Here is a 23,155-nt window from a genome sequence, read left to right as displayed (position 1 = left end):
CAATGCAATATGTGAGTGGGTTACCAGTCATTGAAGTAAGACAGTGAGCCATCTATATTAAAAAAATTTTATAAAAAAGTCACTATACTGTGTGTATCTGAACTGTTGCCATCTGCCACAGTAACTTCTAACAAAGGAGGGGTCCAGTTCCAGTGTTAAATTCATTGATGTCTCCTGGAAGTCTTGTACCTTGGTATTTCAATGTTTGCTACCTGTTTGTAAATAGAAGGCCCTTCTCCTAATGTTCACGGGCTGAAGGAGCTTTAAGCCAGGCTTGCTAGGCTGAGGTCAGTGGAGGTGGTTTCTTCAAATTGTTGAAGCAGCACCTAGTAGAAAAAGCATATGCTGCCCTTGCAGGTGAGGAGCCAGTAGCAAGGCTTAAAATAGGGCCTTCAGTAAGACACATTGCCTGCCCTTACTGCACTACTGCCTGTTTCTAGTGTTCACATGATTTGTACTTTCCTTGAGGACACATTAATAGAAATAGCAAGGAAGACTGTGCAAGACAGGAAGTGAAATTGAGCCACTGGCCGGAGGTGGCAGTTCCACCACACGGTTCCAGCAGAGACTGACAGTTCACAGAGTCACATTATAGTACTGGGCAGTGAAGCATTAAGGCACAGAAGGAGGATTTTTTTCAGGTAAGGAAAACATGGCAATTAGAGCCAGAGGCAAATAGGGCTTTAAACCATCTGAGGTAGGTAAAAAAGCTCAGACCTGCAGTGAGCCTTTGTTTACCTCTTGATTGTATCCATAAAGACCTTGTATCAGTGCAGCAAATGATCAATACATAGAAGAGGGAAGCACCAGCTGAGTGAGACAGTACCTGGCCAGAAGGAAAAGGCAGCATAACCTCAAAAAAAAAAAAATAGGTCTTTCAAGTGGAAGAATTCAAGCATAGTGTTACATCCAGTAACTTGAGAACCAGAGTCAGTGCCTTTCTTTCATAGTGCCAGGCCTCACAGTGAAGCGAGGGACATGACAAGTTCTTTTCTATTACCAAGGGGTAACTGGAGAGGTATGAGAAAAACGAACTATAAAGTTTCATAGGTGGAGAAGAATCTTAAGTTGCAGAGGATCACATAATAGGGAATACTTTAAAAAGGCAGCTATCAGGGAAGGAAATGGCCCAGAAGTGAGCTACATAATTACAGGATAGGCATAGGCAAAAGAGGGGAAAGGCTCTTTTTGGAGGTATTGACAGTTAATTTGCTATCATCCCTGTATGCCTACAGCGGAAATACTGTTTGCAGGAATCCTAGAAAAGTAAAGAGCATGAAGAAGTCAGAGGCTTAAGAAGCCCAAGTTCACCCTTTCTTCACTGTGTTCTGCCACATTTTTTCGCTTGACTTGCCTTCTGTCACACTTGCCATCACTAGGCCTAGCACAGGCTGACTGTAAACATGATTCCAAGTAATGAGGCGGGCATGGCTCCTTCTTCATGGCACTGCCCAGGGACAGTGCTGAGGTAGGTTTGAGAGGTACTCCAAGGTTGCCTTCTACAGAGGATGTAGGACTGGCACTGTTGATGGAAGAGTAGCCTGAGCTCCCTTCCAGGTTAGGATTTCTTGGGGTGAAATATACTGAGAGGCTGCGAGTGTCACCCAGCAGCTTAGCCTCCCTCGGTGGTGCTGCATCCACATCCCACTCTACAGCTAGGTTGTCTTCATCGCTGGAGTCCTGACAGCAGTGCTCTCCAGGGTCCATATAGACCACCGTCATGTCCAAGATCCCACTGGGACTTGTCACTGCAGGGTGATAAAACAAAAAGGTGAATTTTGATGTGGGCAACACCAAGCAGGCATTGAGAATCACAGAATCCAGCAGAAAAAAAAAAAAAAAAACAAGCGAGAGTGTAAATCTTACATCTACTTGCACACGGAGGGGACAGTAGAGCACTAAGTTCACCCTCATTTAAAACAGTAGCTTCCCCCCTCCCTGCCTCAGACTGTTTGGGTAGGTACTAAGAGTTGTTCAGAAAATGGAACAGCCAGTCCCAGCGTCAGCAAAACAAACAGGTACTAACAGTGTTTCTAACACAGTGGGCCACACGTGATGAATGGCCCACTATCAGCGGCATCTGAAAACAGACTCGCTTTGAAATACCAAGCAGCTGTAAAAGCTCTTCATGCTCTGAAGCAGTATAAAGAAAGAGAACAGATGTATAGATCTAAAATATTTAACAATTACAACCACTGGGGAAGGGGGAGGGTGATTCCAACTGGTCTTCCACTGAAAGTTCAGGCTTCTGTTGCCTGAGGAACAGTTTTAAGCAAAGATGAAGAGGCAAGTTTTAATTGTCTTGACCACTTTTTATAAGCAGAATAAAACTCTCACCGTCTCCATCTCGCTCGCCTTCACTTTCCTGATCACCTTCATAGCCAGAGCAGGAATCCAAACTCCAGTCTAGGAAGTTATCTAGAAGACTTTCTTCCTGGGTGGATAGCTCTGCTGTGGGTGTGGTCACAAAGCTGCCTCTGTCATCCTTAATGCTGTCTTCCCTCCTCCTGCAGCAAGAAAATCCAAGTCACACCTTAAAAGCCAAGTCTTCTTTCAGGTCTTTTATGTCAAGGTATTTACAGAAAAATGGATCATATTTAAGAATGAAACCTCAGGATACCAGAGAGGAGGAAAGGCTCGTGCTAGACTCCACAGACATTTACAGCAGTGAGTTATACTAGCCTTTTAGTTCTCTTTCCAGAGGGAGAGCTAAGGAAAGTCTGAATCTCCACCGCATTTGTGTGCAAGGGGCTGGGCTCTGGGTCCTCCTGTTTCACACCCAACAATGAACAGAGCTGGCTGTAACTCATCATCTGATAAAAAGAAATAATAATAATTAAAAAAAATACCTAAGAGCCAGTAAGAATTAGACCATGGGATTCCCAGAAGGAATAAATAGCGAGGAGGCGGCTATTTATTTTCCAGGAGAAATCTATCCCAACAAGTTCTTCCTACACATAGCCAAACAGAGCACTTCAAGTTTAAAATTACCACTTTATTTAGATATTCTGTCCTCCAAAAGTCTGAAGTTAGAACCCACTTCCCATCACTTGAAGTTTACTACATCCTACCATATAGTAGCTTTGCTCTGGGTGTCAGACATCAGCAAATGAAGACCAAGAGCACACCCACCTTTTCTTTGCCTATTTCTTCATAACGCTCATCTTCAAATCGTTGTTTCACAGCAGTTAAGGACACCTGCCTATAATCCTTTGGGACATCGTCATGGAAACTGGAAAGATTAAAGCCCCTATCTTAGAATGGCTTATATGAAACAACAGTAACAAAACCTGTCAGTTTAAGTACTTCCCTTCTGTCCATCCCAGCTCTGTGCTAAGGAAGTTGGTGTTTCAACAGAGTTGCTAAGCACCTAGCCAGGGCACTGGGTTTCTGACCATATAAGCATGTAATTCCTTTTCTGTTCCTTGAGGTAAACAAGATACTTGCCTTCTACTCCTTAAAGAATGAGCTACTTTTGCCCCTGGAACTCCTTCTGAAGCTCACCAATAAGCCAACTGCAGCCTTCTGAAAATAGTGCTGTTTAGCAAGCTGAAACCTGTCAAGCCTCAAGGAGAATCACATTTACTGTAACCCAGGGCCACAACCAGTTGTGAGAAATAGAATAGCTGTCCCTGAGCTGGCCCCTAGGCCTTAGTGCCTCGTGGGGGTGTGACAAGGCAGTTTCCCAAAGCCACCTCCTTCACTGGAAGGGCTGACTGTATAGATGTAGCACGTCTGCAAGAGCCGGAATCCAAGTACTCATGTGCCCTCCCAAAAGAGTTCCAAAACTTACCACTTTTGGTAGAGGCTTAGCACACAGGACAACAGGTCTTCGAGAGAGAAACCGGTGCACTCAGACAGCTGGCTGGTCCAGGGGTGTGCTGGAGAAGAGAGTATATATTACCATTTCATGAAGCTTGGTAGTTCTGTAATCAGATTGTTTATTTTTTAATGGGATAAAGATAATGATCTTTACACGCTTATGCCTGTACGTAGTTTGTTCAAGTTCACTATTCGTTTCAAGGACAGGACTACCTGCCAAAGTCTCATTTACACACAAAGCTTGCATGGTCTGATGGTGATACTCTTGTTCATCAGAGCTATTAAGGAGGTCAGACAGACTGAACTCAACTCTTCATTTTGAAGACTTATACCCGTCTCCCTCTTCTCTGCTCCCCCCTAGCCAAGTGACTGGAACATCCTGCCTAAAGACAGAGTAACACAAAAAAACCCCCCTCCCAAACCCCAAAGGCTCCCTAAAAAGACAAGGCAAACTGACATACCATGCTGCAGCTCCTCTTAAGGTAAGGCTCCTTACCTTGCCTGTGTAGTATCTTAGCCAGCAGTAGTGCTCCAGCAGCCAGCTGAGCTGGGGAATACACACAAAGGCTTGTGTTTAAGAGTGACAGTTCACAAATGAAGCTGTAAAGGTGAAGAGTTCTTCTCTCTAGTGAGACTATGTTTGACAATACGTCTTTGTAGTCCACAATGGTAGGTATCTAGTGCAAAAAAGGAGAACAGGGGTTGGAAATACAAGATGAGCACCAAGTATTTAGAACAATTGTTTCCAGGAGACGCTGTTTTCATTACATTAGGTTTGTGGTTTTATGGTTGGTTGGGTTTTATGTGTTTGTTGGGGTTTTTTTGTTTGTTTGTTTTGTTAACTACTACACTGACATTGAAACATTCTCCAGGAAAGAATAAATGGCCTCTTAAAACTTAAATTTTAATCTCCACAGAAAGGCAGAGGGCTTTGTATCTCATGCTTTGCAATATGCATGGTCTCCACAGCTGATTGCGAACACTCACATAAACCCCCAACATCCTACCTAAGGAGAAGTGCTAATTACAACAGTCCGACTTTAATAGCAACCCAAGGGGTGACATACTCCATCTGCTTTGCAAACTCACCCTTATCTTTCCTTCCAGGGCAGAAATGATTTCGCCCATCATTCTGACCAAGTCCTCATACTTGTATGTGTTGTCCGTTAGCCACACAGCTTCCCGTATTGTCAAGATCTCTTTGCTGATGAAGCTGCAATATTAAATAATATGAACAGTTAGCCCCAGAAGAAAGGGAATTTGTGCACCTCTGCACTAATGTTTTTAGGGCAGAAAAATGCACCTAAGAAGACCAAAGAGTTAAACAGCTTTATACGGTACTTTCCTACGTATAGACCAGGAAAAAGAAAAGCAACTCTTCATTTATTTAATCTTTAAAGTAGAATCTCCTACTAAATTGTTCCAGATTCCTCATTTTATGAAACCTCTCCTCGGTTGAGATGCAAGACATTAAGGTAACTAACACAGAACAATAATTTTCCACCACACCATGCAGTACACCAGAGCATAACAGACTAAACTATGTAACACCACCACTGCAGTTGTTCCTTACAGGGTTACTCATGATAATATGGTGTGAAAGCCTTCAGTTGGTGATGGAATGCATTTTGACTAAACCACCACTACAGAGGATTTTTTTCGTTCTTATGGATATACCAAGAACATGTTCAAGGAATTACATTTTGCGTCTCATTTGCAGAGGCTGTGTTTGTATATGAACACAGTTCAAGCAGCAGGCAACATAGAAGGAAGCCAAAGATTCTCTCCAGTATTACTACTAGCGAGGGGGGAAATAAAGCTTACGCTGCAGAAATTAATTTGAATGACCAGAATATCACCTCTGTTCACCAGTCAGGACCCCTACCGTGTGCAAATGACCATGCAGGCTATTCCCAAAAGTTGGAGTTGAGCCCGAGGTACAGGTCTCAGCTTCAAATAACGATCCACGCATCCCACTGTCATGTGAAGGCATAGGCTAGAAAAGTCTTTCATGGTAGCCACTTCTACCAGCCAATCAATCAGGATGTACCTAGACAGGGAAGAGAGACATAATCTGCACAGTTAGAAGCCATTCAAACCTGTGCTGAACACCCCCCACCCCCCACCCTATGCCTAGTTACCAAGGCTCTGCTCCACTCAAAAGTTCCAAGCCAGGGAATTTCACCAAAAGAATTTTCAGAAAAATGACACATTGCACTAAGATAAGGATTTGCAACTAGGAAGCCTGTAACTCTCTGAAGGGTCAACAGTCTGCCTGAGTTGTCTGTGAAATGGAGTTAGAAACTATCCTATAACAGGCACTTGCACAAAAAAAGGGTAGGGCATATCAATTAGGAGGCTAAAGGCCACCTAAGGTAACTAGAGTTAACTACAGCTCCAACGGGTTAAACAGTGCCTCCAGTTCTTGAACTTATTAGTCTCAACAAATGCAAGAACTTACAGTCCAGAAAAAAACCTCACACACCTAATTTCAGCTCTTCATCAGGGCTTGAAGGGCTCTGATATAGGACGCTTTGCAGAGGAAGCTTTTCTCTGATTGTACGTAATGCATCAGAGGAAGCAAAGCAAAAAATTCCCTCTTCCAGCAGACCTCGTTCTAGATTTATTTCCCTCTTCAGATGCAGAGGGAAATAAGCAGTGGTTTCTGCTGTGTGGCCTGACTCCTGGATCTGAGTTTTTACCTCATTGTTTCATTCATTCCTTTCTGCACAGTGAAGATACTTTGCTTGCTGACAGGAAGGGAAGCTTGAAAGATTTGAGACACCATTTCACTGGATGATTTAGCTTCTAATCCTAGTTGGTTTCCATTCCCACAAGCTTTGGCTAAAGCTATCTGTAGTAGAGAGAACACAAAGTATTTTTTTTTTTTTTTACCAAATGGCAACTAAGGCAGTACAGGATGGTCTTGTAACATTCCTGCTGAAAACAGTGAGCATGACAAACTACTTGAGTCAGTTCTTAGTTTGGCTTAAATGTTGAACACACACATTATTTTGGGCAGGCTGTTAAGTCCATCAAAAGACGTATCTTTACTCAGGTCGTACCACAGATGTGCAGAGGGAACTGCAGACTAAATACACACGCATATATAGGCATCATTCAGCAATTTTAACCTGCTGAATGATTCTAAAGGGAGGAGTCTAAACCTACAACAGCAGCATAGAGAAGACCGAATAAAGACTGTTTTCCTGAGAAAAGCCAGTCTTACCTGTGCTTCCCAGCAGCCCTTTGCTGCATAGTCTCGTAGCTTCCTGAGACTTTGGAGGTATCTGCCAGGATCTGACATCTACAGAGAGGAATGTAAACAGATTTAAAAAACCATTACCTTTATACAACAAACAAAAGGATTGTAGTACTAATATTCAGGGAAAAAACACTGCCTGTGGGTACATTTATTATTTCAGCAACCAGTCTGTTTCTCATCATGATGACAAAGTTTTTAGGAAAGTATTTTCAGTTCTTGGCCCAGCTCTCACAGGAAACGAGACAGGTCACTTGGGATTCCAACATGACAGCTTTGGCAGATTTATTAATGACAATGCAGGCAGTCTCCCCCGTCCTGTTCCCACGTGAGCCACACAATCGCTAGCCAGCAGTGCCTATGCCTTTAGAGTTCGTATAAAGAAACTTCGGCTTGCATCTTGGCTGCAGCTGCTTGTAGACCCACTCACTTTAAACACCAAGGCAGATACCAAAGCTCATCTAAGAGAGTTCTTACCTTCTTCATAAACAAGGAGAGTGCTAAGCTCTGAGGAAGAGCAATTTCTTTCTGTGTAAATTCATTGCACATACCAGAGCTCCAGAAGTTACAGTGAAAAAGTTGAGACAAAACCCCACTACTTACAGCAGCCTTTCTGTTACTTTCCCAAAGGAGGTAGGAGCTAATTAAACAACCCTGCTTTGAAGATTCTTCAAACATTTCAAGGGATTGTTTTCTTTTTTCTTCATCCTAAGAAAAAAAGGCATGATAGCATTTTTGCTGTTCAGCCAACTAGATGCCAGATCTCAATAATTCAGAAGCTACAGAACAGCTCTGTCCTGAAAGCTAGAGAGCAGAATCAACTGATTCTGTGAGTCCCCTTCAGACTACGAGGGGTCCTCCCATTTGAAGATCCAGGCTCAGGAAGCACTTAGCAGTTTTCCTCAGCTAGACAAAAGCTTTTTGGCTTGCTTGCCACTGAAGAATTATTTCTTTTTTACATGCATTATGACTGGAAGTCTTCCTTTGAGACCTGAACACACTGCAAGCCCACAATGAAGCCAAAATTAGTTTCACAGTTTGTAAAATGCAATAAACTAAGTCGATAATGTTCCTTTAAACAACCAGTAAATTAAACTCACGAGAACAGAAATCCTAGGCCGCTTGAGGAATATAAGATCATTTGGCTGTTGGTTTTTTTTATTAACCAAGGTAAACAGCATTAGGATCACCAATAAAAGCATTCAAATACATCAGATCAGAAACACTGCTCACCTCAAAGAGACTCAAGACCTTAGCCAAGCAGTGGAGAATAGATCCTTTTTGAGCCTGAAGAAAGCATTAAGATAAAGCATTGTTAAAGATACACAAAGAACAACAGCAAACTTTTGCTAGTAATTCCAGACTACAATTTTGTTTGCCTTTCAATCATTCCTCCTCTTTGCTTCTCTCAATGTTTTGTTTATTTAAGACACTACTGAATCTCTCGGAAGAGACAGTACAAGCCTCCGGCACTCAGGATATACCAAGTGTATCATTTCAATAAATTCATTGAAACGATTGATCCACAGTCAATGAAGCAACAGGAGTACAGGAGCTCCTTGGGGGAACAAAAATATTTTTTCTAAAATAACTAGATGCTGCTATTAGCCTATGTTAAAGTCAAGGGCAGAAATAAATCTTACTTTCTCCAACTGACACTCTGCTTTGAGACTCTCATAGACCACAGCTTTACAACAGCTTCCACTCAACGACCAGGGAGGACGGATAAAAAGCCAGATAAATGGGGCTGCGCACACATTCAAACGCTCCGCCAGACTGAAGAAGTGAGATGCCTTTAATCCATTCACTTCTGCACGACCCTCATCGGAGATGGACACTGAACAAAAAAAAAAAGCTAGAAATCATTTAAAGTTTATTCATAACACCTGCTTGGCATTTAGTCAGGCTAAGACAGACAACAGGATACAATCAGGAAAAGATTGAACAACGTCTTCCCTCTAGAGCCTTAAAAATCATGCAGACAACAAAATAAGAGAAATCTTACTACAAAATCAGTCTTTAGGAACATAAAACCCTAAGCTGGGAAGGTGGTGTTCTGCAAATCAACACTCAAAGCAACATTAATTTCTGTCAGCGTACAAACTGGTATGCAAATCCCTCTGCAAGGAGGCTTCTCCTCTCAGCTGTCAGTCCCTTTTAGCACATTTATCACACTAGGTTAAGTAGCCAAGTTCGATCAGAAGTTTTCAGAGGATAACTTCTAAATATGAATTCATATACTATGCATTGACTTCTTTTCTAGAAGAGCTGTGCACTATACTATCATTTAACACCTAGCAGTTTAGCGACCAGCATTTAGTGGCCTGCACCAAAAGGTACAACTGAAGAGGCATCTTGGTAAATGAGACCTGACCACCCACTGAAGACTGCAAACTGCCCCTGCACTTCACTGCTCTAGAATCTGGGTACAAAAGCATCAGGGTTTGAGATACAGGAGAAAGAGCTTTGTAAGCAGCCAGTAAGAGTGCTGACTTTACAGTGAGACAACTAGTTTGATCTGACTTTACAGTGAGACAACTAGTTTGATGTGTATCTATATGTAAGCCTTTAGCTCATCCACATTTCCTTCTGTCATGCCAAAGACCTGAGTACAAGCTTCCACACTTACAGCCTTCATTGTACAGGTACGCTATCCCCAGCTTCACAGCAGCTTCAAAGTTACCCCTTTCAGCAGCCCTGAATGGGAAACAGAGAAGTTACTAGAGGTTGAAATCAGTAGCTGCTTCCAGGCCCACATCTTCAAACACTTTACTTCCGTGGAGGTCAGACTGTGAATTTGGTAACCCCAAACCATAAGCATACGTGCTTTCACTGCAGAAGTTAAACCTAAGTTATGCTGAGGATTTTCTTGCTAGTGGCCTTTTGTACGCCAATATCCAGGAAAATCAGACAATCCCTAGGAATTGTTTCCCATTCCCGTGCAGCATCCCCAATGCCAGAATGCAGTAATACATTTTAGTAATTGTACCCTCAAGGACATGCATCAAGCCCATGTGCTCCTCCCTTCCAACTGATGTGCACATAGTTGTCTTCTTCAGAAAGAAGATAACACATGCATCAAAGCAGCAATAATCAGAAGCAAAATAATTATGACGTTTAAACTGACAGATCCCCTTCAAACGAGAAGGGTAAAAAGACCTTCTCCATCTTTTTTAAGCAGATTTAACATTACCCTTTCAAAATTCACTCATTTTAATATTGAAATTTACCTATTTTCAATATACTCGTTTACACAAGACCAAGCCAACTCGGGCTTTGAAATACGGTTATGCTTGAGCCTCTGATCTCACCTGCACCTTCATAGAGAAGTACCAGTAACAGATTTTAGATAATGTGTTGTGTTCCAACATGGAATATTAATGCCCTTAAAGAGAAATAGCTTCAGTATATGCAATGGGCCCTGCTCCAGTTAGAGAGCAGTTATAAGCTGCAGCTCAGACATGAAATCAACAATTCTTCATCACCCTAAGCAAAGACTTCTACAAAAAAGGGAACGTCAGACCCCCCCACTTACAGTGAAGATTGATTAGAAACGCGTATGTACCTTCAAACATCTTCTACAACGTCAGACAGATTTTATTCTTAAAGCTTACCTTTCAAACATCTTCAGATTCTGTGGAGAAGGCCATATTTCTTGGAAACTTGCACATGCCCAAACACTAGCATGATTATCCACAAGGTATTTAAGATGCGAGTGCACCTGCAAGGGGGGACACACCGTAAAATAATAATTACTAAAATAAAGGGACCAACAGAAAAATAGTTCTTTGCAATCTAATTTTAGATAGGTAACTAATTAATCAGAAGTTAAGATTAACTTGTTACCTGCCTAATTATCATTAGGGCAAGAGATGCCAAACCAAACTAATTTGTTCAGCCACAGTGATCTAGCAGGACAATTCCCACAGAGCACTCAAATACTGCTGTTAATCTTCTTGAGTACTGAGAAATAAAACTGCTGCTGGGATAGCAAAAATCTAATTACTGTGTGTACCCTTTGGTTTTCTCTGGGTTTACCCTGACACAAGAGGCCAGCCTTTTCTGTGTGCAGCCCTTGCTCCTAAAGGCAGAGATAAACCATGGTGTGTGACAGCGGGGAAGCAGTGGCAGACTCACAGCTCTGACCGAGAGGATGTCTTCAGCAGGAAGGCCTTTCAGAACATGAAACAGAACATCTTCAGGCAGACTTAACAACGTCAGGACTCGAGGCCGTTTTCTTATCCTTCGCTTTGAAGGGAAGGAAAAACACCTGGAACATCTACAGTGAATCACTGGAAAACAAAAAACAGGGGTCACCTCAGTTAGTGATGGAACAGCACAAGGAAAGAAGGCACTACAGAATATGCACATATATAAATGTGTTTGAATACCTATTTACTACACAGCATAGGACATTTCTTCAAACTTCTATCAGTCATAGAGAAATTTAGCACGTGTCACACAACACCATAAGGCTAAGCCACAAAGCAGTGACTTGTTCGATTTAGCCAATTAAGCCAAGAGGCTCAGAAGGGATAGCTTATACTCAAGTCCTCTTCATTGAGGAGAAATTCTCCATGCCCCAACTCCATCATTTGACTGCATTGAGTTAAACTGTCACTACTAAAACTTCATTTACCTCCCCCACACCTCGGCTTCTCCTTCTCAGTTGATAGCAGTCCTTGGAATGTCACCAGAGAGATTAGGAAGTTGAGACCCACCAAACAAGCTCAAGCCAAGCAGCCAGTTGCTGCCATGGGTGATCATGGAAGATCCCGCAGAACCAGGAAGCCCTTTTTTTTAAGTTTCAGCACCTTGTAATGCAAAGACTAAGACATCACCTACATCTTCTGTTCCTCATGAAGACAGTTTACCCTGCCTGCATTCACCAAGAGAGGAAAACAATCTAACAGCTAAGGCAAACCCAAGCGCAGCACGGGAGTACTGCTTGCTGGTAGAGACTCATATTCCATGGTTGAAAGCCCAATCCCTTTTCCATCTCTTGGGGACAGCCACCAAGAGCCTGCCCCCAACCCTGTGCTCCCACTCTGACTAACAGGGGCAGGAATTCAAATCTGTGAAAGGTGGTAGGAGGGAAAAAAGCACATTCCCCACCTCCAGCTCACAAATGGCAGCAAAGGATCACCCTCAGAGTGGTATCCCAGCAGGACCCTCTGAATCAATCCTGGTTCATGCTGTACCTTTCAGAGCCCTGCCATGCAGCAGTGCAGACACCAACAGTGCTCATTTCCATGTCAGCCTCGTACAGCTCTCAGGAGCAGCCCATACAAGCAACAGAAGCTGATTTCCGTGCAAGAAAAAGGCTGAACATTCTCCTTCAAACATAGGGGGGGGGGGGGGAATAATAATTCTGAAGTAAAAGCTTGAGTCCCACGAATTAAAAGACCATGTTAAGGTCCTTTATCTTTATTACAGAAGATTCTTCAGTTGCATTTTTCAAACCCAGTTTAAAGTCTCATACAAAGAGATTACACTTGGAAAATTTATTTACTGATTTTTTTTCTAGAAAAGTTTAATAAAGGATACAGTCTCCACTAGAAAGTCCAATACTGTGGAACATGCACATGCTAGCATTGCTTACCCTATTTTCACTAGTTCATTATTAATTTGAATATTTTTTGATGTAAATGAAAATAGTAGAGTCAAAGTATTAGTACAATGAATATATCAAACCACCCCATATTATCTATGAGGTAAACCAAGTCACAGTAACGTAGTCTTACAAGATCACAGAAGGCACAAGCTGAGAGAATGCTGCAACTCTCAAGCTCTCTTTTACAATGAAAATATAAGGTGGCTGAATAGTCAAGGTGAAGACAGAACATTACTGAGGCAAAAAATATTCTCCACTAATATTTCTTCCCCTCTGGCCTTCTACTTTAGGTGTTCAATGTCTCCTAACATGGAAAGCCTCATGATCTCATACTAACCTCCAGTCCTTCACGCACAACTTCATCAAGGGACCAGAGAAGCAACACGCTGCATTTCTCTTTGAGAAGATAAGAGCAGCAGCTCTTACCAGCTGCAGATGCAGCAAAGGGAAAGAAACTTATGGAGAGGTCAGTCTCACCCTCTCCTCTCTATGAGCACGCCAGCCCGTAGAACCAGCAAGTGTCCAAACTCCATAGCTAATGCAAAGTTTATGGACAATTTGTTCAAAGCGAAGTTGCTGCATCATACTTAATTACTAAACACAGGTTTTTCAGTTTGCAAAGGGAAGGTTATTTGGGTTTTCAAAAGCATGATCCTCAAGAGGGGGCTGCAGATACCTAAGGCATCTGTAAGCCCACTGTGCTGATGCCTGGTCTTCTGTTCATACGTGCTATTAACATCCTTAGCACTTCAGGTTTAACGAGATGGACCACCAGACTGACACAAAATAACATCCAACATCCCACCAGTAGCACAGACCCTACTTGTTACCTGTCTTTGATGAAAAAGCTATCCCCGTAAAAATAAAAAAACTGCCTTGATGCACACAAGGCAGAACACTGCTATCCTTCACATCCTCTTCCACCTCCCGTAGCAAACTGCAGTTTTATTCAGCAGTATTACTGCCATGAAAAAGACACGGACTTTGCAGTGGTGTGCCTATACGTACAGCCTATACCTACAGCCAAATGACTGGGGAGCGTGGGGTACTCGGGCAACTCGGGGAAGAGAAAAATCGATTACAAAAGAGGCAGTCTGAAAGCAGGGGGGAAATTTCACTTTGTTGCTTCACAAAACCCGAGCGATTTAGGCTGGAAGAGACCTCTGGAGGTCACCCAGTCCGAGCCCTGCCCCCGCAGGGGGACTGGGGGACACAGGCTCGACCCGCTCCGAACGCACCCCCGGGGCGAAGGCCACCTTCCCTTACGCGCCCGGGGGGCTCCCGCGTAGCGATCCGCGCCAGAGCCGTTGGCAGACGTCTTCTATGTGACCCCGGCGGCCGGCGCAGGCTCAGCACCGGGCTGCGCGCTCAGCCGCGCCGCAGCGTTCGAGTCCACCCGCCAGCGGTAACCCAGGAGCCGCAGCGAGCGGGAAAGGCGCAGCCCCGGGCCGGACCGCGGCACCCGGCCGAGCCCTCGCCGGGCCAGGAGACCCTGGGGGGCCGGGCCGCCCCCAGCCGCGCCGCCGCCGTTTGAATTCCGGCGCGCAGCCGCCCGCGCCCCGCCGCCACCGGCCCCGCAGCCCTCAGGCGCCGGAGGGAGGCGCAGCGGGGCCCGGCCGGGGTCCGCCACCCGCGGCAGGGGCCGTCCCGCCCTCAGAGGCCCCTCAGGAGGGGCTCGGCGCGGGGCGGCGGGGTGGGGTAGGGGAGAACACACGGCGGGGCCGCCGGCGCTCCTCAGAGCGGAGGGAGAGGGATGAAGCGGGACCGCCGGAGCCCGGCCGCGGCCAGGCCCGCACTCACCGCCCGCCTTCATCGCGGCGCGTCCCCGGGGACCGAACGGCCGGCAGCACCCGCCGCGCCCCGACCGGCTGCAAGTGAGGGGCGCCGAGGGGCGGGGCCGAACAGGCCGACGGAGGGGCGGGGCTCCGCATGGACATGCCCCCGCCCGCAGCCACGCCCCGCGACGCTCAGCGAGGGTCAGGGAAGGCGCCGGCGGTGGGCCCCGCCCAGGCCCCGTCCCCCACCCTCGATTGGCCTAGGTCCTCTGAGCGACGCCTACCAGCCTCGCGCACTTTTTTTTTAAACACAGCAGAGTTCGCGATTGGTCGGAAGGGCGGCGAGAGGCGGTGCTCTCCCCGCGCCGCGGGCTGTGATTGGACACCGAGGATGCGAATTCGAATCGGGGCAGTTGGCGGTTCGAGCACCCCCCGGGCGCGGCAGCGCGGCTCATGCGCGCGGCGCAGGGAGCCCCCCCCCGTCCCCGTGCGGGGCGTTGCTATGGCAGCAGGTGCCGGTTGTGCGGCTGGTCCCCTCAGTGCCGCCGCCATCTTCCCATCCGGCCGTCTAGCCCTGGGCTCAGCACGGGGGTGGCAGCCTGCAGCGTGCGCCCTGGCCCGGGCCCCGAGCTGCGAGGGCCGCGGTTCCCTTCCTCCTCTAGGCCCCGGGTGGCAGCGGCTTTCCCAGCCTCAGTGGTGCCTCATCTCCAGCCACCTGCTCTAGCACCGAGGCTCGGCCCGGCCCAGCCGAGGGAGCTACACCAGGCAGCTACTGAGGGACACTTGTGTTATATTTCCACCGAATTTACTTCCACCCCAAGTATCCGAGGCCTAAGGGTGTCAGTGCTGGAGCAAGGGCAGCAGGGAGGAAGGAGCAGAGCTGCCCAGAGCATTTCTGACATGCTGAGCTGTAGTGTTGCCCCGTCACTCCACAGCACAGAGCCCTGCCCTGCATGGCCTTGCGTGAGGGTGAGGGGGAATTAGGAAGACAATTCGCAGTCAAAGTTCAAACCTGAGTCAAGTATTCAGAGGAAAGTCCTGATGATCCTCAGAAGGCAAAGTGATAAAGATGTGTGCTGAAAAGGCTGGCAGACAAACAAAGCAACATAGAGAAAATCAGTTACTGCTTTAGCTCACCTGAAGACTTTTGAGAGTCTTTTAGGACAGAGCGGCAAGAAGAGGAGCTGTTGTTTAGTGGGGCATAAAATGTGTCACGATTTCTGGTGGCTGGAAACTCCCAACATTGTGTACCTTGAATAAACATTGTCAGTCCCAGCACAGTTGGGGTTTCTTCCTGGTAACGTGTGTACAAGCTTCGTTTAAGGACAACCCTAGATTTTACAAGCACTTTTGATTGGTATAATACAAACTTCTGGATGCTTCTCTGCACATACACCCTTGCAAAGGGTTGGGTTGGCTTTGAAATCTCACCCGTGATCTCATTTTATGGTTGGGGAAGCTGAACTTGGGTGGCTAGATGGCTTCTCTGAGCTCACGCCACGCTAGCTGTGCTGGGACTGGCAGGCCCTCGTGCTGACCCACGTCCAGTGCAGTGGCCGTGGGGGATGAGCTGCTGTGGACAGACTTTCTCCCATGCGGGTCCACCTCTCCCCTCCATCCGTAAAACCGCATAATGTTCCTGGGGAGCACAGCAGCTGCTGACGTGGAAAAATGGTACCAGGAGCACAGGGAATATTTAGCTTCTTTTAATTGAGCAGCATTTTGAGTTAAAAAGTTAATGATGCTGTTGTCTTTTGTTCCTTATTTCTTCTCCCCCTCACAGCTGTTTCTGTCAACTAAAAATAAGTTGAACCAGCAAACAAAACGTGAATAATCAGCTCCCTGCAGAAAGCTAAAATACCAGTTCTTGAGTCTTGAGATGCTCTTTGAGTCATAGGTGATCTGTAGTGCAGGGTCCCCTCAGGTAGATCCCATTCTTTCTAGACAGTGCAGCTGCAGGAGAAGGCAGGGCATGGGGAAGGTTATATTTGAGGGTCAGATTGTAACCAAAACCTGGGTGGGCACAGGAAGGCAGGAGCTGAGATTTTCAGAAGCAGTTAAGTTTGGCCTGTTTTGTCCTTTCCGGAGTCAGATGGCAGAACATTCAGATGGCTTTATCACTGACAGACCAGATCAGAGGCTGACTGGTGTGCGATGGGATTCATGTTACCTAAACATGGCCATCTGACAAGATCTTCAAAAGCCTGTGGTGTCTGCAGCCACTGCCCAGAGCTGGCAGATGGGACAGGAGCGGGACCGGCACCCTCTCCAACAGGCTGGATGCCAGGGTGGATATCCTGCCCTAAACACTTCTGCACCCTCCTTGAAAAGGCATTACACAGTTAAGAGTTGGTCTTTACAGCGGAAAAAGGCTCACTAGTGTTCATTTTAATCACTGTTGCCATCTCCTGAGCTGGATTTCCCTTATTATCATGCCTCTTTCTCTGCTGAACAGCAGGCAGAGGGTTGTGTTTCTCCTAAATTGGAATGCCTCTTTGCTCCCTTCACATCTGTTGGCTGTGGAAGTGAGGGTAAATACAACTAAGGCCTTTTGTTTGTCTTGATTGCTGTGACTTAAACAAAACTCAACAAATGTGTAATGCTTATTCGCCATACTGCCAAATGTGTGATTCTTCTGGAGGCAAGCTGCTACCCTAGCTCAAGTTTCAGTCAAGGTGTTGGTCCCTCTCATGAAGAGATTCAAGGGCCTGAGACCATGGCATCTAAGCAATACATCCACAGTCAACGGCAACATTCCCCTGGAAAACCTGAAAATTTCTGAAAATACCTTTTAATCAGGTAAATATCAGTGTGCACTTTTTTTGTGTCCATTTGTGAGAGAAAGAGGACTTGTTGCCACCCAGATTGTTGCTCACTCACTGTCTCGGCAGCTTCAGCCTTTTAAGCCTTTTCAGCTGGGCATTTGTGAAAGTCTTTTTAGTGCTAGTTGATTTTTCCACCCTGATTTGTACATGGATCGTGATCAGATTCAAATGTGTAGATTTTAAGGGAAGAGCAAGGATTTTAGTCAAATAGGACTTAACAGAAAGTGGTATAAACAGATATGAACGTAGCATCCTGTCTAATGCCTTCAGCTAGTGAACGGGCTAACAAACAGCTTGATTTAAACATTCAGAATGTATTCAGTCTGGTGAACAAGTTGCAGACAAGCACCTAAACATTAAAGGTTCCATTACATGCTGTTGCAAAAATAATTTCATTTAGGTATACAGCAAAATTACATGTCTGCATTGCACTGTGGAGCTGTGTGGTTTGCAGAGGTTCTTTCCCTCCAGACTAACACTGTCCAAGATAGTTCCAGAACTGAAAACAAAATGACTGTGATATTATAGTGCTACATGGAAGTTAATTAGCCAGGCTGAAACCCAAGAGTAATTAGCTCAGCTGCAGCAACATCCCAGCTATGCTGTCCTCTAGCTTTTCTGCAGGGTCTGATGTGATGCCATTTTGAATATGAGGATGCCTGAGGCTGGGAAAAAAGCATGCAACAGGGAGTCATTTTGCTACAATTTTTACATAGTCCATGATTATTCAATCAATAAACATGATAGTTTTATATTATAACATCTGAAGAATACATTGGCAGTTGCAAAATGGAACCTTTTCCACAGTTCAAAGGGCAAACAAAAGCCATATAGGCCATTTACTGGATGAAAGGCTGAAATGCTCTATGAATTTTCCTGACAAATCATTCTCAGCTGTCATAAGGCTAAAGTACTGAGAGGGTAGAAGAGCCAATTTTCTCTTGAAAGAGCCAATTCTCAGTTGAAATAGTGGCACCACTCTTTATAACTTTTTCTGTCCTGCTTTTAAAAGGGTGGTGTAGCCCAGCACTTTATTACACTCTTAGCACAATATAATAACTACTTGCTGGAGAAAGAAGTTGCTGTCCAAGGGAAAAAAAGAGCTCCTCCAAATCTGCAAATCTAGCTGCAAAATAGGTGGAAGTGTTTGCCTGAGGTCGTTAGATGATAGGGTAACTATGGCTAAACTTTTATGTCAGGACGTGTCAGCATATTCTCTGGTGGCCACATCCCTATGCTGTAGGTATTTCCACACAACGTTACTGAGTATAATTTGTAATCCCTGTGTTTTAAGTTCGTACTAACATTTATTAACAATGCTGTTTGGAGTCAGAGCTGCAAATCGGCAGTGACGGGCAAGGGCTGTCGCTACAGATGTCAGGACATCTGTAACATCTTCGTCCTTTCCCCAAACTGCATTTGTCTTTCATAAGGAACACGCCTGGGAAACATGCCGAGCGATGAACTTTCCTTGCAGATCAGGACATGAAACTACCACGAGGTGGCATCAAGCCCATACACTGGGGCATCAACTCTCCGTGGTTCCAGTTCTGAGAACACAGCGCAAAAGTCCTAACCGCAAAAGGGGTGCACTAATATTTTAGAAGTGGAAGCTTTACATCTACAAATCTTTTTCAAGCTTAGTACTGCTCTGTGTAATTTCACTGCCTTCGATGAGTACACGGTCATAAACGAACACGAATCAAGCTATCTGCATGAAGCAGGCTAATGCAGTGCTTTCCGAAATCCAGGTCTGTCCCCACCAAGGCAGAGGAAGAGTGAACATGGCTTTCAGCAACAAATAACTTGGCAAAAGAGGCCTGCAGTGTTTCATTTTCTTGGAGAGGGGGCTGTGGTTTCTGCTGGTGCTATCTGCCTCTGAAGTTTCAGTGCACAAAGTGAAACAAGCATCTAACTTACCAACTTAGCTAACAGATGTGTGCCCAGCCCGTGTGTTGGCTCGTGTGAGGCCCTCATTCTGCGAGGACAGGTTGTGTGTAAAGCGTCTGGCACCGTGTAGGAAGCAGTGGGTGACCTAGGTGGGCTTCTGCAAGTACTGCAGAAACCAGGGGCCATGCTCTGCACAGGCAGTGACGAGCGGTGTGGGGGGCTCAGGGTGGGAAAGGCACAGTGATGCTGCAGGATAGCCATGGAAAAGGGAGCATGAGGAGTGATGCTCATGTCTCATGGGACCTGGCAGCTTTGTGTCCCATGGTGGCGAAGTGCAGTGGCTCAGCTGAGGCCCAGTAACAACCCACCTCCCGTGATGGACAGACCCAGCACAGGCAGCCCCAGGAAAGGCCGCAGGAGCAGTGACTGATCTCTGGAGGTTCTGGGGACAGGCTCACTGTCAGCCTGTGCCTTTCCCATCCTCTGGGTGCTTGCAGGGCTTTGCTTTGGGGGCTATCAGTGGGGCACCTTGTACTCCCACTCCATTCAAGTGGAAACTTATCAACAGCCCTGCAGAAAACAAGGTACTTGGCCAGCCTCTTCCAAACAATAGCTGACTCCCTTTAAACTCTTGCATTTTAAACACTTGAAGAGTATCACTTCTTACAAAACCACACTTGTGTGGGAGGGAGGTACCTGGTGTGGAGCCAGTGAGCCATAATTTGGAGAAACAATTGCGCAACGTGGGCAGACAGAGCACTGCTTTATCTGCCAGACAAGCACTGGCTGTTGTAGCACAAAGCCAAAAGTTCTTGCCATGACTGGACTTTCTCCTCCGGAGGCTCTTGCTGATATAAGACAATCTATTTATGTAGTTTTATTTTTAAAACCCCATGTTTTCAAGATACTTTACACAGATCCTCAGCACCCTAAAGGCTGAGGTGCCAGGAGGGGGCTGTTGCACTGGGCCTGTGATAACTGAAGATTTCGGCATTATTGGATAAGGTGAGCAGCAGGCTGGCTCCTGTCTGTGCGAACACTTCTTTCCCTAAAAGTTCCTAAATGCCACCAAAGAAGTCTGGGCCTCACAACTCCAAGGGCAAGTCTTCAGAGCTGAAAGCTCCTGGATACCTCTATAGCTTCTTTCACACTTTATCCTCCTCTCCAAACAAAGCGATTGCTTTTTGGGTCTCCCTTATCATGCAGGGCTGAAAACACAGATTCCTTTCTGTGCATGCATCCATCCCTGGAGGATTTCACTCTCCCTCCCTTCCCTGGGAGGCCCTCATTGCTGTGGCTCTACCACAGGAGTTAGAGGTACCCCATCTTCCAATTCCACCCTCGTCCTCCAAAGGACTCCAAAGGACTTGGGAAAGCTGCCGCCTTTCCCTAGTGTGCACTGGGGAAGCACAAGCCCAGTTCCCACTGGGATGGCACAGGAACATGAGATGAGGAGGGATGCCCAGATTGCTGATCTTAGCTCCCCTGGATATGCAGGTTTGCTTTGGGAGAGACCCCAGAGCTTCTTCACTGTGTGTCCTGTGGCAGTATGGGCAATGAAAAAGTCTTCAGTACTCTACTATGTGTTCTATAAATACAGGTAGGAAAAGAAAAAGAAGAAAGAAAAACACATGTACCTAACCCATTGCCAGCCCAGTGCTTGCAGGGCTTTGCTTTGGGGGCTATCAGTGGGGCAGCTCTGGGTCCCTGGGAACCCTGGCCCACCTTCTATGTGAAGTTTTGGAATAAAATCATGAATAGCCTCATTATAGCTGAAGCACAATTTGCCATGACTAGCTACGCATATTTATATCTATCATGTACTTCGCTGTTCCACACAAGTGAATGAAGAAACCACACGAGCTCCAGCTGGGCTCCAGATTGCTGTATATACAGCTCGTCATCTCAGCTATATGTGCTGCCGATCTACATATAGCCAAGCACTAATTCATCGCAGAAGGTGGTGATCACCCTGAGTTTCAGATCATGTGAAGGAATACTGCCCTAGTTCTGTGTGGTTCCTTGCTGATTACACAGTCTGAGCCACTTAATACTGGGTGTAGGATTGTTTTTATTTCCTGCAAAGAACAGAGTGTTTGGCAAAAGAGGAGAGTGAGAATGACAACTGTGTACACATTTCACATGTTTCTAGTATTATTTCTCCTCCAGAGAAGAACAGAGCTGTTATTAATAATCACCTTGCCAAGTTTCTGGATTGATATTTTGAAATGAGCTGGGTGTATAATTTAGGAACCACAGGCAAGGGAGAAAATGTGCTTTCAATTGAATTTGAAATGGGTGGAGAGTGGATGATGCAGAGAGATAAATGACGGCGATTTTGGAGGGCTAGAGCTGTAGCGAAGAAAGCCGTAAAACAGACATTTTCCAGACTTGGTGAAGCCAGAGGCATCGCAAGGCCTGAGGAGTGAAAGGAGGTACAAGAAGGGGAGACACAGGCAGAGTCCCTGCGGGTGACGTCCTTAGTCTGGAACTGAAAAGGCATTTGGCCAGGGTAAGGCATCATAAGACTGTGTGTGTCTCTTTGCACAAGCTGGACAACGGGTGCCGGAGCCCAGGAGGTCTCAGGTGGCCACAGGGAAGGAGGCTGCAATAGCAGGGCAAGGAGAGGAGCAGTCCCTAGCAAGGCAGAGGCTGGAGCAGAGCTTAGACACTGGCGCAGGCATGCACATTGTCCGACATTTGGAGTGCTGACCTGTCCCCGGGCAGTGTTATCCCTTACCCTCCAGTTACATAGGGGAGATATAGAAGCTTGGCAAATGTGTTGTCACTTAGGTAGCATCAGAGCTCTCAAGGCGTAAGCCCTTGAGAAACATGCATTTGGCACGTGAAGGATACCAGGCGAACTGTAAGACAGAAGTACTCGGCAACTTCGTCGGTGTTCCCTCTCCTGTCATCTGTGATCTCCTACAGAAACTAAGCTGCTATTTGAAAACAGGGGGAAAGAATGAACTGTTTAGCCATTACAACTGCAGACTCTCCAGACTGTGACTCAGTGCCATGATGTCTGTGTGAGCCTTCCTCCAGTCAACCTGAAACAAGGACTCTGAAAGAGAAATTGTGTGGGATTACTGGATGCTCTCTATAACTCCAGCAAAATTAAATTTTCTTCCGTAGCAAACAAAATCCTTGTAAAACCTTGCCCATGGCTAACATCACAACGGAGGTGTTTCTCTTCTTGCCTGCATTCCAGTGTAGGCCCGCTCAGTCAACAGGGCTGGCGTTTGTCTTGCTACAGCAACCCCATCTCTTCCAGCCTTAAGATCTGATAGTGCAAATATTCTAGGTGTGCTTCCTGGCACTGCCCGCTGGCTATCAACAGGCATTGCTCGTCAGAGGACAGGCAACAGAAACACCCTTTCCGGGTGTACACTACAAGCACTGGCCAGCTGTGGCCACAGAAAAGCTTCCTTCTCATAGAGCAACCATTTAACAAACACCACAGCCAACACATGTAGGAATGTGGCATTCAGAGCTCAGCAGCCCCCCAGACCTGGGCACTCCATGATACTTCAGTGGCCCCTGCGACCCCCAAGCCGGGGCTGACCCATGCCTGTAATGCACAGCCACCCTGGAGCTGCCCCAGGGTGCCTCCCCAGCTGACCAGCACCCATGGCTTTGCACAACACACGGATCATTTCCCAGCATGTGGTTCTCCAAACCCAGCCCCCTGCAGGGTCAAGGAGGCTGCTGGCAGGGCCCTCAGCACAGCCACTTCCCTTCCTTTTGGCTTGGCTGCCTGTGTCTGAGGCCAGCTCTGGTACGGGTATACATATCCCAGGCCTGCACCGGAGCGTGGTGCAGTGAGAAGCCTTGTGAGGTTCTCCAGAGCTGCCTTTAAGCTCAGGCTCCTGCCTTCGGGGCCATTGCACGAGCCATGTCACAGCTATGGCCATGCCTGAACATCTCCCGCTGTGGTTCAGACCCTCACCTGCTGACTTGACTTCTT

The 23,155-nt window shown here is 46.3% G+C and overlaps 1 protein-coding gene across 2 annotated transcripts; it reads right to left on the bottom strand.

Annotated features, from left to right (window-relative positions):
* Window positions 1-30: 30 nt before the first annotated feature.
* On the bottom strand, window positions 31-14,586 carry CCNF (cyclin F). Of its 2 annotated transcripts, XM_037384335.1 has the most exons (18): window positions 14,499-14,586; window positions 11,222-11,376; window positions 10,699-10,805; window positions 9,714-9,781; window positions 8,728-8,921; window positions 8,318-8,371; window positions 7,688-7,792; window positions 7,052-7,129; window positions 6,525-6,676; window positions 5,708-5,872; window positions 4,912-5,035; window positions 4,319-4,499; window positions 3,794-3,881; window positions 3,133-3,232; window positions 2,683-2,813; window positions 2,338-2,507; window positions 2,194-2,255; window positions 1,692-1,748 (listed from the first exon to the last, which is right to left on the bottom strand). In XM_037384335.1, the coding sequence occupies exons 1-18, from the start codon at window positions 14,509-14,511 to the stop codon at window positions 1,746-1,748; spliced, it is 1,950 nt and encodes a 649-aa protein (XP_037240232.1). In that variant the 5' UTR covers window positions 14,512-14,586; the 3' UTR covers window positions 1,692-1,745. The 2 variants fall into 2 exon arrangements, with proteins under 2 accessions (XP_037240231.1, XP_037240232.1); XM_037384334.1 differs by lacking the exon at window positions 2,194-2,255 and having other exon boundaries at window positions 31-1,748.
* Between the last annotated feature and the right edge of the window lie 8,569 nt (window positions 14,587-23,155).

Source organism: Falco rusticolus, chromosome 4 (genome assembly GCF_015220075.1).
Source record: "Falco rusticolus isolate bFalRus1 chromosome 4, bFalRus1.pri, whole genome shotgun sequence".
NCBI classification, from domain to species: domain Eukaryota; kingdom Metazoa; phylum Chordata; class Aves; order Falconiformes; family Falconidae; genus Falco; species Falco rusticolus.
The sequence above is the reverse complement of the archived record's forward strand: the minus strand, read 5'-3'. Positions and strand labels throughout refer to the sequence as shown.

What these genes read in the sequence shown, in the direction of transcription:
- CCNF (XM_037384334.1), bottom strand. An exon ending in CAGAGTGTCAGTTGGAGAAA is followed by an intron (nt 8,372 to 8,727) that starts GTAAGATTTATT and finishes TGCTTTCTTCAG; the next exon opens with GCTCAAAAAGGATCTATTCT. An exon ending in CTAAGCCTCTACCAAAAGTG is followed by an intron (nt 3,233 to 3,793) that starts GTAAGTTTTGGA and finishes TAATCTTTCCAG; the next exon opens with TTTCCATGACGATGTCCCAA.